At 37.1% G+C, this 17,364-nt stretch overlaps 2 protein-coding genes across 2 annotated transcripts in view; both read right to left on the reverse strand.

Moving 5' to 3' along the window:
* Positions 1-3,930, reverse strand: part of LOC127637547 (cadherin-like and PC-esterase domain-containing protein 1) — a 56,733-nt gene extending 52,803 nt beyond the window's left edge. The window contains exon 1 of the mRNA XM_052118649.1: positions 3,206-3,930. Within this exon, the coding sequence (XP_051974609.1) occupies positions 3,206-3,442 (237 nt within the window). The 5' untranslated portion in view covers positions 3,443-3,930. The remainder of the gene's footprint in view (positions 1-3,205) is intronic.
* Positions 3,931-5,186: 1,256 nt separating this feature from the next.
* Positions 5,187-14,644, reverse strand: LOC127637465 (inhibitor of growth protein 3-like). Its single transcript, XM_052118551.1, has 12 exons — positions 14,540-14,644; positions 14,335-14,406; positions 12,671-12,771; positions 12,343-12,408; positions 11,978-12,074; positions 11,722-11,793; positions 11,499-11,615; positions 10,593-10,747; positions 9,874-10,064; positions 8,298-8,484; positions 7,481-7,519; positions 5,187-6,132 (listed from the first exon to the last, which is right to left on the reverse strand). Exons 1-12 carry the CDS (start codon positions 14,565-14,567, stop codon positions 6,016-6,018), a joined length of 1,242 nt encoding a protein of 413 aa, XP_051974511.1. The 5' UTR covers positions 14,568-14,644; the 3' UTR covers positions 5,187-6,015.
* Positions 14,645-17,364: the final 2,720 nt, after the last annotated feature.

The raw sequence follows: 17,364 nt of genomic DNA on the forward strand, positions 1-17,364 counted from the left end.
ATGCAATACTACATTAAGGTAATCCACCAAAGAAACATTATGGTGATTATACTGTTCACTTTTGCTGTTGTGGAGTGGAAAAATAACTTACAAACAGCAAACAAATACAAATGCAAAATGACAATTCTGTCATCATTTACTCAATGTCGTTCCAAACCACATATGACTTTCTTTTTCAATAAAACACAAAAGAACAGCAGAATGTTCGAGTTGCGCTCATTCAAACAATGAAAGTTGATGGTGACAAGGGCCTTTCAAGCTCAAAAAAGGACAAAAAGCACCAAAAACTGCCAGATGATAGCTTTAAGGAACCAACTGAAATGTAAGTTACGTGCTCAAAACCTTGCCCTGCGAATCTCACTGGACAGACTTGGCCAACATTAATTTTTATTGTATGAAATAAAGCAGATTGGATATTCTGCTATAATTAACTCCTTTTATGAACCTCGGAAGAAACTCAAACAAGTTTCGAAAGACATGAGGGTGAGTAAATGATGACAGAAGTTGTATTTTTGGGTGAACTATTAATTTAACACTGAGGTAACTTCAAGCAAATTACTAAATGCCTGCCACACTAATTTTGTCATACTTTGTTACATAAAACGTGATAACTCTATCCGAGTGAACACACACTCAAGCACGGTGCACTAACAGCTGATTGGGGACAGCTGTCATGGTTGTCAGTGTACTCTTCCTGCTCTGAGTTTTGTACCATTTAAGTGGACTCTGAATTATCGTAATTACGAGTTCCGAGCACATGAATGACCCAGGGAAATCGGAAGTTCAAGTGGGAAACTCGGAATTCTAGATGATACCAGATTTGCCGAGATGGGAGGAGGTCCTAATCTTTCAACATGGCGGAGGAGAGTACTGTTACTGTAGTGAATGAAAGACTTTTTCTAAATACAGCTAATTGTTAGCGCTTGCCGTTTTGGTCATTGTCATTTATGTATATCAGCAACCATTCTATGCATATTATACATTTTTACACTGTGAAAATAGCTTGAATTTGACAGAAATTCCATTATCTTCAGCAAGCTAACTGATTGATAGGTATTATGGTGTCAAAATAAATGTCCCTCAAGAAATATGAATGAGTAAACCTGGTGTCGTCCATGTTTCCTGTTCTTTCTGACAACAATGGATGTAAACACGACTTCCACTTCAGATGTGGCAGCTTTTAGTTAGTGTAGAATTATCAGAGGCACACCGCCACAACCATGTCTATATATATATATATATATATATATATACACACACACGTTCATTTGTATACTGTGTATTATGTACTTTTGTATTGCAATACATTTATTTTGTGTGTTATATGGCATATTTTTTGTGTTCTTTGGTACAAACCACCAAGTCATGATCCTATTAAAGGGATAGTTCACCTAAAAAGGAATATTCTCTCATCATTTATTTACCCACATGCCATCCCAAATTTTTATGACTCTCTTTACCTACTCAAAACCGATTGGATCGATTCAGAATCACTTTGGAGTCTTATGGATTACTTTTATACTGCCTTTGTGCTTTTTGGAGCTCCAAAGTTTTGGTCACCATTCAATTGCATTGTATGGACGTCCAGAGCTGAAATATTCTTCTAAAAAACTTTGTTTGTGTTCAGCAGAAGAAATAAAGTCATATGCATCTGGGATGGCAGGAGGATGAGAAAATGATGTTTGGCCATTGAACGTCAATTCTGATTCTGTCTCGTTTTTCAGATTTGTATCCCTTTGTTTTTCTTCTTAAAGGAATAGTTCACCTGAAAATTCTAGCATGATTTACTCACCCTCACGTTTACCTGTATGACTTTCTTTTTTCCAAGCAACACAAAAGGACATTTTTGGCACAATATTAGCCCCAGTCAGCATTCACTTTTATTCCAAAGAATAAAGTGATTGCTGACTAAGGCTTACACTGTGCCTAAAATGTCCTTATGCTTCACACAGAAGAAAAAGTTATGTTTTGGAACTGTAAATGTGGACAGTATTTTCATCTAAGAGAGATCTCTCTCTCATGCCCCACACCCTCTTGAAAAAAAGTCATAAATAAATCTATGGCTAGGCATCTAGCATGACAGCCGTCATTACGAATGGCATCTCCCCTTTAATCCGACAATTCTATACTGACATAACACTTCCCTGCTGATGTCAATCATCCCAGCACTCTAACGAAAGCATGTGTGCGCTCATAAATAACTCCTCCTCCATGTGGTCTCTTAAACCAATGGATTTCCAGCCTAGAGTTTCTACCTAAAATACCCCCATAAAGACACCAATCATAAATAAACAAAGGGACTGGCTATCTTTAACCAGGGGTTTCATGCTTAACGGGGAAGACAAAAATCCCAAGGCAAGCCTTGCTGCAAATTATGGAACTAGGCCTATCCATAGTTTTTAAACAAAGGCTACAGCAATAATAAAATAATGTTATGGATATAAAAAATAAATGTAACTAATGAGTAAAATCACTGTTTGGTTATTATTAATTTATGGTTATCATGAAAAAAAGGATTTTATATAAATTGTTTTAATTAAATGTAAAAATATGTATTTATAATATATATATGTGTGTGTGTTAGGTTACAAAACTTGTAACATGATGCTTCTATTTTATAATTATGTCAGCTTTTTAGATGACTATTTATTAGTATCAGGTTATTATTAAATTACAAATTTACCTAAATATATTTAATAAATGATAAAAATTTGTATTAAACTATAGCATAAATATAAAGCATAATAAAAAAAAAATATTATTTCTATGTAAAATAATACAAAAATATGGAAAATATTACATTATATTATTAAACATATAACTTTATTCAACTTGTATTTTTAACTGCAAAATACAACTGACAAAATAAAGTCGTTTTCAAACATAAGAAAGTGTCATATTTATAAAACCATCAGTCTGTGATGCTTAAAGAGGAGATAAGAGTTTCTCTGATAATGTTGAATTATTAGCTTATATATATATATATATATATATATATATATATATATATATATATATATATATATATATATATATATATATATATATATATATATAAAATATAAATATAATGCATAGAATATTTTTACTATGTCTATGTTAATGCAAAATAATATTCAAGTAATATATATTCTTATTTTATTTTTTCCACGAGACAGCTGGCAAAATAAAGCAGTTTTCAAACTAATGAAAGAGTCATACTTACAAAGCTATCAGTCTGTGAGGCTTCTAGAAGAGATATGAGCCTCTCCGTGTTCTTAAGTAGTTGTTTATAATCAAACGCCACTGATTTGTTTCTGTGGTCCCGATGACTGGACTTGAACTCCGTGCTGTCCCTGTCAATAGTCAATGTGTGGTAAAACAGCCCCAGCGCAATCCCCAGCAGCAGAAGGGGACCCGTGCAACACCTCCGGCGGAGCGTCCAGATAACACGAAAAAGCATTCCCACTTCTGCACAAATATTCCTGGGCAGAGTCAAGAGACATACAATTGGGAATGTGCGTTTGATACCCGCATGATCCCTCGGAGGATCACGTCGCGCTGTTGCGCAGAGAAGCGTCCACCAACGCGCACCTCAGGAATCCAATGCGCTCTTTAAAAGCGCACATATCTGAGAAAAAACATGGACAAACTGGAGTCCTTTAAACCAAACGCATCCTCTTGAGCAGTCCCCCAAGAAAAAACAAAAACGTCCCCTTTAACTAATTCGACGTGCGTCAGAGCTGGTCGTAACCGTTCAGTGTAACGGTCTGAGGATCCAAATAGAGTGAAAAGTTTATCCAAAGGCTTCTTTCTTCTTCTTAAAGCTGTTGAGCCCCTTGGTTGATTAAAAACACTCCCGAGTGGCGAAACCTCATGACTGAGAGTAATGATACGCCTCCTAAACACAGCGCTGTCAGAAAGCGTCTGCCGCCTTTTATCAAACCGTTATAAAGCCTTCGCTCTCAACCCAAGGGGGCGTTCACACAGGGCTCGTACTTGAAACAGTCTGAGCTGTTTTTTGCTAAAATACAATAACGGACACCTTAAGCAACTGCGTCGGTTCTTGACGTTTCAGCGCCTTGAGCGCCCAAAACTTTGCGTTTTAAAGACGGGGTTTCAAATGGAAAACAGATAGGGTCTGTTCACACCAAAAATGTCTCCTACAGCTAAAAGGACTAGACGGGTCGCCACAAATAGAGCAGGAACAAGGTGTCTCAAGGCGCATTTTAACAGTTCTTTTTAACTTGCAACAGTGACTAAAATTCTTGTCTCGAAGGTCGTGTGTCCAGCGCGTGTTTACATACAATTATTGTCCTGAAACACCAGAGAGGAACTAGGAACACCCGGTTTGCGTTACTACGGAGAGGAGAGAAAAGTAAACAGAAGGTCCCCTTCACGGACGGAGGTCTGGATTCCCATAAAAAGATCCAGCTGCTGCTCTTTGAAAATAAATGAGACCATGAAGAAAATACTTTTTGGAAAGTCCCTCTAGTAGTTTAAAGACTTTAAAAACAGCAAAAGGAACTTAATCCTCTTTTTGAAGATCCTGAAAATGTGTTTTAGATTGTCTAGATTCATAAACATAACCACTCTGTCAGGGGGTCCCAACAGGGCCGTAGCAAGGTATTCTGGGCACCCTGACTGTATATTGGTCAGCAACCCTTTCCTATTAAAAACATATAGTATAGAATTTGTTGTGGAGGTCCCCCTGGAATCGTTACCACCTTTCACCTCACTAGCTACGGCCATAGGTCCCAATACCAGGATCACATTTATTTAGCTTTGGACATCATTGGTTTATAAATGGAAGGGGGGGCCATGTGCTTTTTGTTGTAGCAGTGACAGTAATACATCATTTTTACTAGAATAATTTTTTCCTGATTTAAACGTTAGACATAACATGATATATCCAAGTAGACCATGTCCCTGGACAAACATCCTCTGTTGGTCAAACATTTATAACTAGAGGACATGCCCACCTCCATATTTAGGAGTTACTGTGTCACTCCCCACAGTATTTTTGTAAATAATCAATACACTTAATGTTTCCCCCCAGTTTCACATAAATCCTACATGCTTAATACAATCAGAGGTGACTGGTTGGTTGATAGGAAAATGGTTTGGCTCCAAAATATGTCAACCCAGTAAATTCCCTCATTTGAAAAACAAAGCAAACTTCAATTGACCAGTGTTGGTTTCAGTTTTTTCAATGTCCTTTTGAGACAGCGAGTACCAAAAGTTCTCGATCATTTTATTGTTTTTTTTCTCTCTCTACATCTCTCAAATCTTTGCATCACCACTTCAGTACAGGCTAGAGACACAGACACACAAACATACACACAGGTCGCAGTTGTTCATTTTGTGAATTGTACAGTTTAAGAGCTCCTCGCTAAGAATTAAGAAACTTTTGATCCTGTAAGTGGAGCACAATACATCATCTATCCATTACACACAAATAAACCAATGAAAGTTTTCACTTGGAAGCAACACGAACTATAGGCTTCAGTGATGATAATCACTGCTTCTGTCATCATCTGTTCATATCAGGATCCTGTAAGATTTGTCAGAGCTCCAATTGAATGTCTCTGATATTATGTAATCCATCAGGACTACAATTCCCAGTCTGAATCATGTCAATCCATACTCTGCCAGGTGTGATTATGCATGGCAAGCCGAGGAATGTCTTGAATGTTAAAATACATAGGTTTCCAAAAAAACAACTTGGATGTCCCCTTTCATACAGATTAATGAAGATGAAGAAATAAAAACAACAGTCTTGAGGGCAGTGTGCTTCTAGACGGATTCACCAAGTAAAACTCCTGATCTGGATGTGACTAACACACACCAGCCACATCTTTCTGTCATACACATTTCACTCACGCATATCCACAAACCCTGATTGCATGACGATGTAACATGTACACTCTCAGTGAAGCTCACTGCATCTTGGAGAGTTTTAATAGAGTGCAGATAAGTCTTGGTTGAGGGGGACGGCAATTTCCAAGAGTTTCGTGGCGGTAATGATTTTGGGATTTATTTGTGCCTGCTTCCCCTTCTCTTCATGGCAGCCGTGCACTGTGGGCAGTACCACTTCCCTTTAGGTGCCTCAGTCAAGCCAACGCAGCCGTAGTGGAACCATTCGATTGGACACTGAAAAGAAAAAAAAAAAAAAGACAAGAGAGTCAGAATCAAACAAATCTTACATAGACAGATATCAGACTAAAAAAAACAAAAAGACCTGGTCCAGACTGCAACATAGGTTGCATTTAAAATACCAATTCTTCCAGCCGGTGGAAATTTTTTTTGTAGGTCACACTGCTGCGACTACAGTGTTGGCCAACTCTCTCCCCGTTTAGGCTACGCAACATCAAAATGCACATGCATCAAAAGCAGAATGAAACAGAGCTTTGCGCTATCAGGACCAATTATCAGCACAGCGCGAGCAAAGAGCAGGCGCATTTACTCAAGGAGCACAGATCATTTATGTGAGATCCAAGAGTTTAAACTTTTCTGGTTACTCTGAGCCTTTAAAGTGAAAAAAAAATAAAAAAAAAAAATAAAAAAAAATTACATTTTGAAAAAAAACTGATAAATACACAAGCATGCAAACTTCCCAAATCTCCTTCAGTGTGTCTGATATCAACATGCAGTTGCACAAATGAAAAGCACACATAGGAACTCCGATAAAATAATTTATCGTTTTGCGCGAAATGTTGCATTTGTGCTTAATTTCAGCTGCATCTGGGAGAAACAGCAAATATTTTAAAGAGGGACGAGCCTAAATAATTTTTTTGTGATAATCAATACGGTGCCACAAATACTGACGATTAAGCTTAACTTGTATTGAACCTAGAATAATCCTTGACTACCAGTCAATTTACTTCTATAAGCAGAATGAAAATCAATGCCTTGCCATCAAATGAGCATTTCAGTTGGACAAAATGTGCAATATTATTGGTAATTGCACTTATGTTTTCCCCTATCTTTTTTTGTGCACTTATATCACTTTTTCCTATTAGTTTGTCTGTTTTCATTTGCATTTATTTTTTTTAAATGGTTTTCAGTTTTGTGTGCAACATGCATCTCTTCTGCCATCGGCGGCTGAGCTTAGGATCAAACTAATCACTTCATTTATCGGTGCACAGTTACAGATTTACATGACTCCAACCATCATAAAAATGGCCATTAGAGAACAGAATGAGACTAATTTGAACTTAAAACATCCTCTGTTCCATACTGGGTTCTTGACCGGGAAATGGAATTTACAGAAACATCGTTCAGTAAACTTGATTTTTCTCTTCCTGGAACACTAGCCCAGTAATACTGATTACTATTTCAATAGAGAAGAGGTTTGCTCTTATCACTAGAGATCATCTCAGCTTGCCCCGAGGGTCTCATTGTAAGTGCATGTAGAGCACAAAGCCCAGAAAAAGAGCTAGTATTTGTTCTTTGAAGGGGGAAACATGGCAGTGTCTATGGAGATAAAGGGGTGACTTACATCTTGGTTATCACAGCCGACCATCTCTCCGTATGACACCTGCACACACACACACACACACACACACACAGAGAGAGAGAGAAAGAACTTTAGAGACAAACGCACACAGGCACACCTGCATTAGAGAGACACGCATATGTGCACCTGCAAACAAAGACTCTCAGCAAGTTTTGTCTTTGATGTCTATTTGAAGACACACACACACACACACACACACACACACATTTCTATTTTTGATATACAAAAGCAATATTACTTTGAGGATATAAGACAAATGCTTTCAGGGGAGACAATTCTTTTGCACGCATACAAAAATAAAAAAACTTGCATGCGCGTGCACACGCACACACAAATCATCTGTAAAACAGCGTGAGGTTGCTGGTAATCAGTTTTTGGAGTGATAACCTCTCCTTTCTAAAGAGCACTTTAATTTTGATTTATGATCTTGTGTTAAAAGTAGGGGTGGTTTAAAACCCCTAAATCTATTTAAAACCTGGCCTTTTGCACAGGAGTTAACAAAAATCCTCAAACTTATTTATTTCCAGTGTTAATTTCAATTTTGAATCAGACTTTTGAACCCCATTATGCCAAGTAAATATTTATATAGATCCAGGCAAAGAAATGAGTCACATAACTGACCCAAAATATAGCTGTAATGCATTAAGCAGAATTATTTTATAAATGATGAATAACATATTTTTGGAAGGGGGAAAAGAGATCAAGAACGCAAGCAGGGTTGGTTCAAAATTGCAACTCTATGAGCAACATGGCTCAACGTGCAACTATAAGCAATAATTATTAGCATCAAAGAGCATACCTGGTTACAGATACAGTATCGGGGTTCATTGGGGTCATATGTCCAGTCCACCTGGCTGCTGGTGTCGGTCTCTGTGATGGTGGTCTGTACTAGTTCATGAGCCAATGCTGAGGATGATGAGCAGGACGACAGTGAGGAGGAAGAGGATGACGAAGAGGACTGGTGGTTGGAAGACTTTGTGTTGCCTCTATAACAGGCAATGACAGTTTGAGACTTGGTTTAATCAAATCACTTATGCATATGCTTGTATTTTAATTTGTAATACATGCTTGTATTTTAATGTATTTATTGTACATTAAATCATCCATATGAAAATTTATTTTAAGAAAGGATGTAAACAAGACTATGCTAGACAAAACCAAGCCCCACAGACATTCGTGCATCTGAGAGAGCTCATCCACAAGCCTAGTGAGGAATCTTATGGGGCTTTTACACTGCACGGTACGACTCGACTCTGCTCGCTTTTTGGGGGGTTTTCCACTGTGGATAGTACCTTTTTTTTTTTAGTACTACCTTGGTTGAGGTTCGAAGCGAGCCGAGCCGATACTAAATGCGATGTCAAAATCCTGCAGATCACTGATTGGTCAGGGAGAACAGTCACTACCAATGTCACTGGGTTTCCGACACGGGACATCAATCCGCTAGTTGTAAAGTAAGCAACAGAGATAACAGTATCATTTGTACACGCACCTTTCAAATTGTGAAAATAGTGCACTGTGCGCAAAACCATGACGTGATCAATAAACGAGGTGCAGACTGTCCACTCGTTAGCTTAGAAAGAAATCACGCAAAACTAAAAGATCTCTCAGGAAGTGTCTCAGCTGTTGGCCGCACATGGCTACCACCGGACCTAGCAACAGTGTAGGGAAAACTAAAAAAAAAACAAAAAACTTGCAAGTGACTACAGAACCATCAAGGAAAAGTTGAAGTGGTTCAATAAAACGGACGCTATCTAAACCGGCGAGCAATGGGAGGGAGAGTGCCCTGGACTCAGTCACGCTGGAGGATGGTACGTTTTGTTACCTATACTCTGCTTGAAAGCTTCACTTTATTTAGTTGACCAGCCACTGGATGCTTGTTTCTAAAACAATCAGGCCAAATTAACTGTTACACTTGTGTAAAATCACCATGAAACAACTGCTTTATGCAGTACAATGAGCTAGTAGCTAACAACTAGCGGTTGTGTTATTGTGTTGGTCTGATTGTGTCGAGTTTAAGATGATGTCATGGCAGTAGAGGCGGTGCAATTATGACGATCAGCCTATAATCCCACCCACATTGTTGCGGCACTAAACTGCAGTGGAAAAGTAAGCTCAGAAAAGTAAAGTGAGTAGAGTTGAGACGAGTCTAACTGTAACGTGCAGTGGAAAAATGCTATTAGGCAATGTTCTCAACCAGCAAACTTCCAATGGGGCGGCAAGACTTAAAGAACTTACATTTCTTTAAAAGAAGTTGTATTCAAGTAATAATGCAATAAAATGCTAAAAACAGATAAAAATCATGATCAAGAAGGGGGTTTGTGAAAAATTTGACAATGACAAATCACTAGTTTAAGGAGAATGAGAGCATGTCATACTTGGTCTTGCGTCCCGTGCGGGCGTCTGAGCTGTTGCTGGACGTGAGGGGCTGTGTGAGTGTGTTAGCTAATGCAGAAGACGTGTAACCACTGGAGTCCCTGCTCAGAGAAAACTCACGCCCCAAGAAATCATTATTCTTGACGGCCTCGTAACTGGCCCTGAGACTGGACGTTCTCCTGCCCTCTTTCATCTGAAACACACAAAAATATCAGAGGTCACACCCTTACAGCAGTAATGATATTTCATTTATACACTGACTGAAACAGCTGCTATGCACTTCCTCTATTAAACCCCCAAGAGACGTGTTGATGTTTTTATAAGTATCATTACCATGCCAAGAGAAAAACAATATATAAGCTGAAGAAAACAAAAACAAAATCAATGGTTAATGGAAAAAGAGTCTCCCTGGACCTAAATGAAAAAATAAAATAAAAGCTTCTAATGAAAAACCAAAAATGATTGCACAGTCGATGTAATTTCCCTCAAGACATCATAGGATATCACAAGGGCCTCTGTGTAGTGAACTCTGAAATTAACATGAGCCGTGTGCCAGGCAATCTGACAGAAAGATGGCAGACAGAGCAGAACTACTAGAAAGAAAAAAAGAAAAATATAAAAGACCCCTAAGAGGCCAAAAACAGTAGAAACAGGAAGTGAAGGGAAGAGGGGTGTACAAATAGATCTAGAATTGGAGTGGAAAGGGGATTGAGGGTTTTACCTGTGCGGTAGCTTGCACTGCCTGGGCTGCTGCCATGGAAATAGCCCCCGCTCCTGCAGCAGGCCCGGCAGGAAGTGGGTTGTATGAGGGAAGAGACTGAGAGGAGTTTACGTTATACACGCTGTTAGAGGACGACGTGCTGTTCACTCTGCAGCCTGAAAGACACATAGGATCACATATATTAGACTTATTTACATGTTTCCAATTGGTAGACACTTTTATCCAAACTTAACTTAAGACTATAAAACATCAACTATTAATTTCAGTTAATGTGCAATGCACAACATATTTAGTGGAATCAGTGCTTTCTATAGATACATGTGTAATCTATGTATATATGTGTGCACACTAGTCACAAGCCAGGCCTTAGCCAAAATAAATAAAAACCCGAAATCCAGGCCTTAGCCAGGACAATTCCTGGTTCAAAACAAGTTAAGTTCAATTGACAGCATTTGTGGCATAATGTTGATTACCACAAAAATTATTTTTGACTTGCCCCTCCTTTTCTTTAAAAAAGCAAATCTGTGTTCCATTGAGGCATTTACAATGGGAGTGAATGGGGCCAATCCGTAAACGTTAAAATAAACTCGATTTTTCCTTTTTTTATTTTATTTTTTTAAGAAAATGAGGGACGAGTCAAAATAATTTTTTGTTGTAATCAACATTATGCAACAAAAGCTGTCGATTGAACTTAACTTGTATTGAACATGGAATATTTCTTTATGGGCTTAGATTTTGATTTGAATGGTAATGACAACAAAATGTGTAATTGAGACATAGACATTCAAGTTGTCAGGCAAAAAACCAAGCATGTTAATATAAGTGTGTGTTCATAAATATGACTCAGAGCAAGGGTGAATGCATGCATTATACCTAATATGCTCTTGTGTGAGTGTGTGTGTTTACCTGGTGTGTTTTCTTTAGAGGCATCTGATGTGAGTGTGGAGAGCAGGGCCTCTGATTTAAACTTCTTCTCTGGTACGTGTTCAGTAGTGTGGTGGGCTGGTGTGCTATACTTCCTCTCTGTTAACACAAACCCACATGACACAGGTCAGAGGAAAGGGACAGCAAGTTGGGGGATAGAGAGAGAGAAAAGACTGATTGCAAGGGCTTGGGGGGCAGGGCTTACTCTCAGCAGTGGCGTGTGAGTGAACGTGGTGGTTATTGACAGGTTGGGAGGGGCTGTCCATCTCCAAAGATCCTGAAAAAAGGTAAAATTGACATTACAAACAGCTTCATAAATTAAATCAGCACAAAGACTAAATGGTACAGGACCCGGAAGAGTCAGTTCACCGAAGCTTAAGGCAAAATTGCTTCTTTCTCTTTTCATTACAAGGCATTGCAACTTTTTATATTTACTCATGAAGGAAAACCATTAAACTCACGTCTCTCCAGGACCTCTGTGATGCCAGCATTGTCAGCCTCCAACTCCATTTTGAACTTTGCCAACTCCTGATCCAACTTCCGCAAATGACGATCAACCTAATTGGAGACCCATATACCATTACATGATCAATAAACAGCAGATTTAATGTCACCCATCTTGCCAGGGACATGTGCATGCACCATCTTTAATGTTGGATCAAGCACATGAAAAGGCAGCAGTGTTTGTTATGTACAGTGGGAGTAGAGGGAGCACTAACAGACATCCTGCCATTAACTATGTGATGGGCTGCCACCTACAGGAGAAAACGATGTACTGCCACAAAAGTACATCCATCACATCCCATCCCCTAATGGTTTTACTCACCAGATCATAAATTTGATTGGCTAACTGGACTTTTTCATCGGCATCTTCCAAAGCTTTATAATAATCCTGATGAAAAGAGAAAGAGAGAAAAAAAACCCTGTCAATGATTGAAATAAGAAGTGATTTGTTTGTTCGCTTTTACTTATGGCTTTGGTTTGTGCTGCTTCCAATGAACAGACTTCTAATTAAATATTTTATTACAATTATTCTATATGCCATCTTATTATAGATTACAAATAATTAGTTATTCCTAGCAATATCACTATTCTTACTTGTTGTGGATTAACAGAGTCCTAGAGAAGTGTGAATTGAGGCATCTGTTCTTTACCTTTTTAATGATTTCCATCTGTTCTTCCCTCCATTCAGGCTTGTTCTTCTTTGCATTAGTAAAGAACTCATTAACCCGCTGCTCTAGCTGATCCATGGCATCTGAACAAACGTAAAAGAGTGTTCAATAGCCCAGCATTCAATAACAACGATGTCAAAGGGTGTGACTACTAAGAAAATCCATGATCAGATCACTGGATGACATATTAATTGAAGGGGTGAACTGTGAATTTAATCTATTGAATTGATTTAAATGTCAATCTCATTAAAGGAATATTACTTTACATTATTTAAGTGTGATACAATCACTTACTAACCTTTTGTGTGTAAAGTTATAGCCAATTTTACCACTTTGTTGCCATGATGAAAACTTTAAAATGACTGTAAAAATTACAATTTAAACAATTTTACAACTCAAATAAAACGTGAGTTTTAACAGAAGAATTAATGTTAGTGCTTCAATAAAATTACAAGATTCACGTTTCTGCCTTTAAACCCTCCATAAATTCCCCCAATTCACTTCCATTGTAATTGCCTCACTGTAACCTCGATGTTTGTTTTTTTTTTTTAAAGGAGGGACGAGTCTAAATATTTTTTTGTGGTAATAAACATTATTCCACAAATGCTGTCGATTGAGGTTAACTTGTATTGCACCTGGAATATTACTTTAAGAAATGTCTGTCGTTTTTCACCCCAATTTCAAAAGAAAATTATGTTATAATAATTTGCATTAAGAAAATGAAGAATATTTTAAGACACTTATTTTCACAACAACTCCACCTAATTCTAATGATTGTAATGCAAAGAAATCTCACTCATTGCTACAATACAGAATGTTACTCAAAATTATATTTCTCTTTATACAGGATAAACTTTAAATAAACTAAAAGCAATATAACATATAATACTGTGATGTAACAAGATGTCTCCATTTAAAACAATGTATCTTTTTCTTCACTTTATGGTTATGTGAAATAGACTTTTAAGCATAACAGCAACAAAAGGTAGAGGTGACATATGATAAACTAACTCATGTAAATAAGGTCACAACTCATAAAATATTAATAGTCCTCATTTTCTTACACAATATATATATTTTTTTTTAATTAAATTTGACACAGATATGACAGGTTTGTTAGCCTTAATCTTTGGTTGCTTTAAGAAATACTGTCCCAGTTAAAGTGTACTGTACGTTTTGCCTTCCATCATCAGCTAAATTACAATTTAGCAGGAATACTTAATAAACTGCATGAATTACATGGCAAAATTAATTCTGATGGTCTATGCACCATATAAAACCTATAAAGGTAAAAACAACACTTAAACAGGACCACTACCATGGAAGCTACTAGAGCCGATGTATTTAAGAAGTGAGATTGACAACTTTGTCAACAAATTCAGCAGATAGTACAAATATAATCTAACTAAACAGCGCAACACAGTCTTCAGTCTTTCCTGATCGGAGTTAGAAACTTTCACATGTTCTCAAGCACTTCTCATCAGGATGCAACATCACACACACAATCATCTCATTATGCATGCAAATCACAATCAACACCAAACACATCCCCACTGTTATAAATGGCATTCTGTAATAGTCAGGGGTAAATGTGCTGTTTAATGTCAGAAGAGTGTGTTAAGAGTGTATTTAGAGTGTATTTGTACTCTGCACTTGGAGGTCCATCTCTCTCATTTCCGTAAACCTGTCGCGGAGATCCATGGGAAGCTGCTCGATCACTGCCGGGGAGAAAAACAGAGCCTCGCGTTACTGGCTAACAGCAGCGACGTCTTTACGCGCCTTAAACAGCCTTCACAGACCCAAAATCCCCCTTATATGAACATGAACAATTAAGAGAGTTCGTATACTTACTTTCGAGGTAGTCCTCTAGGTACAGCATTCTGGCAGAGAGGAGTTTTCAGGCGTTTTAGGAAAAGGGTGTTTTTCGACAATATGGCGTCGCAGGTTGCGGAGAACTGAAGGAGATTAAAAAAAACATATTGGGAGGGGGAGGGGTTTGCGTCTGGGGCGTGCGATCTGATTGGGCCACGAGGCAACATGAGCGTTGCGCGGAAGACGGCTTCGTGTTTGATGCTTATTGGACTTGTAGTTTTTTAAATGAGCGGAGTTAAAACTAGATTCATCACACATTGATAGCTAGTTGTTTATGAGCTAATATATGCCTTAATATGCGAGAGTAGAACATATGAAAAAAAATATCCTTTGTCTTGAAATGACTGCTATAGAGAGCGAGTCTAAGATTAAAATGAGTTGACGGAAAGAGAGTGAAAATTTAAATTTATGTAAAAATTATGCACACAAAAAAATAGCAGTGGAGAGAAAAATACAATATGTAGTGTAAAAATACAAAACTATAATCTGTGCAATCCCAGTAGGAATTATACTATATATATATATATATATATATATATATATATATATATATATATATATATATATATATATATATATATATATATAATTTTAGTCAAATTAACATCTTGATAAAAGCTATTTTATTCTACATGAAGAGGGTCCCCCTCATGAGGCGGCCATGTTATGATCACATGACCAGCCGAATCCTATTTGCTTTATCTCTTTTATTAAATACATTCCCACTTGGATTGAATTAATTATGGCTAACTGTGAATAGTGAATTTCCACAATGGCATTGGTAACTGAAAACTATTGCGTTTAGGGCTATATGATGCTGCATCCACGCTATTAGGCGTAATTACAGAGTGCACCTTTAACAGATATTGTGATGTAGTATTCACATAGTGTTTGACTTCTTAGAAAACTTTCTTTTGTGGGGTCTCTTTCAAAATATTCAAAGATAATATTTTTTAAATGCATTGAACAATCTTGCAAGACGTTATTTGCAATAAGCATAATAATGTCTCTCAGTAGCTGTTGAATGTAATGGCATGACCAAAAATACATGTGTGTATTTGGTAACAAATTTCTTTTCTACAGTTAAAAAATAGGCTAATACGATTTATTCTGCGTTATTTTTATGCGTCATTGTATCAGAGACACACAACCCTTGTTCTTCAGTATACTGTCCCCGTGTGCTGCATATTTCATTCAGCTTTGGCCTGTGGAGGGCAGCACTGACTGCAATTTAGCCCTTAGATCCACCTCTTGCATTTGCTCTAGACACTTGTAATTTGGTGCTGTCTGTGTGGAAGAGGTCTTTATAAAACATACCACTGGAAATTAGACTGTGGATGACAATGTAAGTCTCTCCTCAGTGGAAGAGACCTCAACTTGACCCCTCATGTTTACTGTAGACAGATTTGGTTCAGTCATGGCGGAAGAGGCTTTATAAAACATTCCATTTAAATCTTTCCTTTCTAAGACAAAATTACCACACAGTTGTATAGATGAAATGTTTTGCAAAATGACATTGCATCTCAGAGCTCAAATTAGATCAAATAAAAATATGCTCAAGATCATAAACAGGATGTGTGGTTTCTCTGATGACAGTTCCAGTGTGAAAGCTATTTCTAGTTGTCTTTTTATATTTCGTCTCATCTGAGTTTCCTGCTGCTATATTTGCACTCTCCTTGAATATCACATAATATCAGTCAGTCAGCTGCTAGGATGCTCTAAATACAGTATAATGCAGACTGGAGTTGTGTATTTATTCTTGAACTGCGTTTTACCTTTTCTCTGCTATCTTTTTAAATTATAATTATACAAGAATTATTAAATGAAGATGCTTTAAAAATATATATTTAGAGTGCTAGAATGAGTAGAAACAAACTTCAGTCTAATTTTATGCTGGCAAGACCTCTTTAAGGAATACACTTGAGTCGATCAGTCACAGTTGTTCCACATGTTTGAAATGAGGCTTCTTAACTTAATATTACTATGTAATTTCCACACTAACCCTTTTTGTAGAAAGAACTTAGTTGAATTGGGTAAACCCAACAAAATTAGACATAACAGTAACTCAAATAAATCTCTTTTATGTCTTTATGCACTAACAAGTGAAAGTTAGCATGCTAACTACATGGTGATTGGAAGCACTACAGAGTATAGTTTAATAACTATGCTATGATCAGCAGTTAATGCAAAATTTGCTCAACGAAGCAATTAATTACAATTAATTTAATGTGTGACATCTAACTCTCTTGACAGTTAGCTCAAGCTTCACTCTTCGTGATAATGGTACCCTCAAAACTCCAACTCCAACATTAAAAATGTACAATCATCCCTCTTAATATTAATCTAGCACAAAAACACTTCAAATAACACTTAATTTTAACATTTACTCTCCCTATCAAATCAAGGAATATGAAAATCCCCTGCAGTTTCATCAAAGATACATTAACACCACAAAAAGTATTCATGTAGTTCCAACTCAAATGGATTAAGTAACCTTCCATTTTTCAAATTTAATTGGGCATTATGTTGCAATGTTAATGTCCAATCAAGTTTAAAACAAAATGCACTAGATATGTGTTGATTTAGTTCATTCAACAAGCAACAAAACGTATATATATTTGAGTGTATAGTTCACCCAAAAATTAAAATTCTGTCATCATTTACTCACCATATGATGTCTTTATTTCATATTCAGTGAAGTGAACATATTCAAGCCAATGTGTAAATGGACATTTAAAATAAAGCTTGAGGTTATCAAAACTTCTTAACCAAGGCCATTGTATTTATGAACTGACCACAAGCAC

The sequence above is a fragment of the Xyrauchen texanus genome, chromosome 45, assembly GCF_025860055.1.
Source record: "Xyrauchen texanus isolate HMW12.3.18 chromosome 45, RBS_HiC_50CHRs, whole genome shotgun sequence".
NCBI lineage: Eukaryota > Metazoa > Chordata > Actinopteri > Cypriniformes > Catostomidae > Xyrauchen > Xyrauchen texanus.

Bases quoted from the DNA above. Each gene is read 5' to 3' on its own strand.
- LOC127637465 (XM_052118551.1), bottom strand. From the start codon at position 14,567: ATGCTGTACCTAGAGGACTACCTCGAAA. The intron at 12,409-12,670 runs GTAAAGAACAGA...TCTTTTCATCAG, and splicing joins AGATGGAAATCATTAAAAAG to GATTATTATAAAGCTTTGGA. The intron at 10,065-10,592 runs GTAAAACCCTCA...TGTGTGTTTCAG, and splicing joins CAGTGCAAGCTACCGCACAG to ATGAAAGAGGGCAGGAGAAC.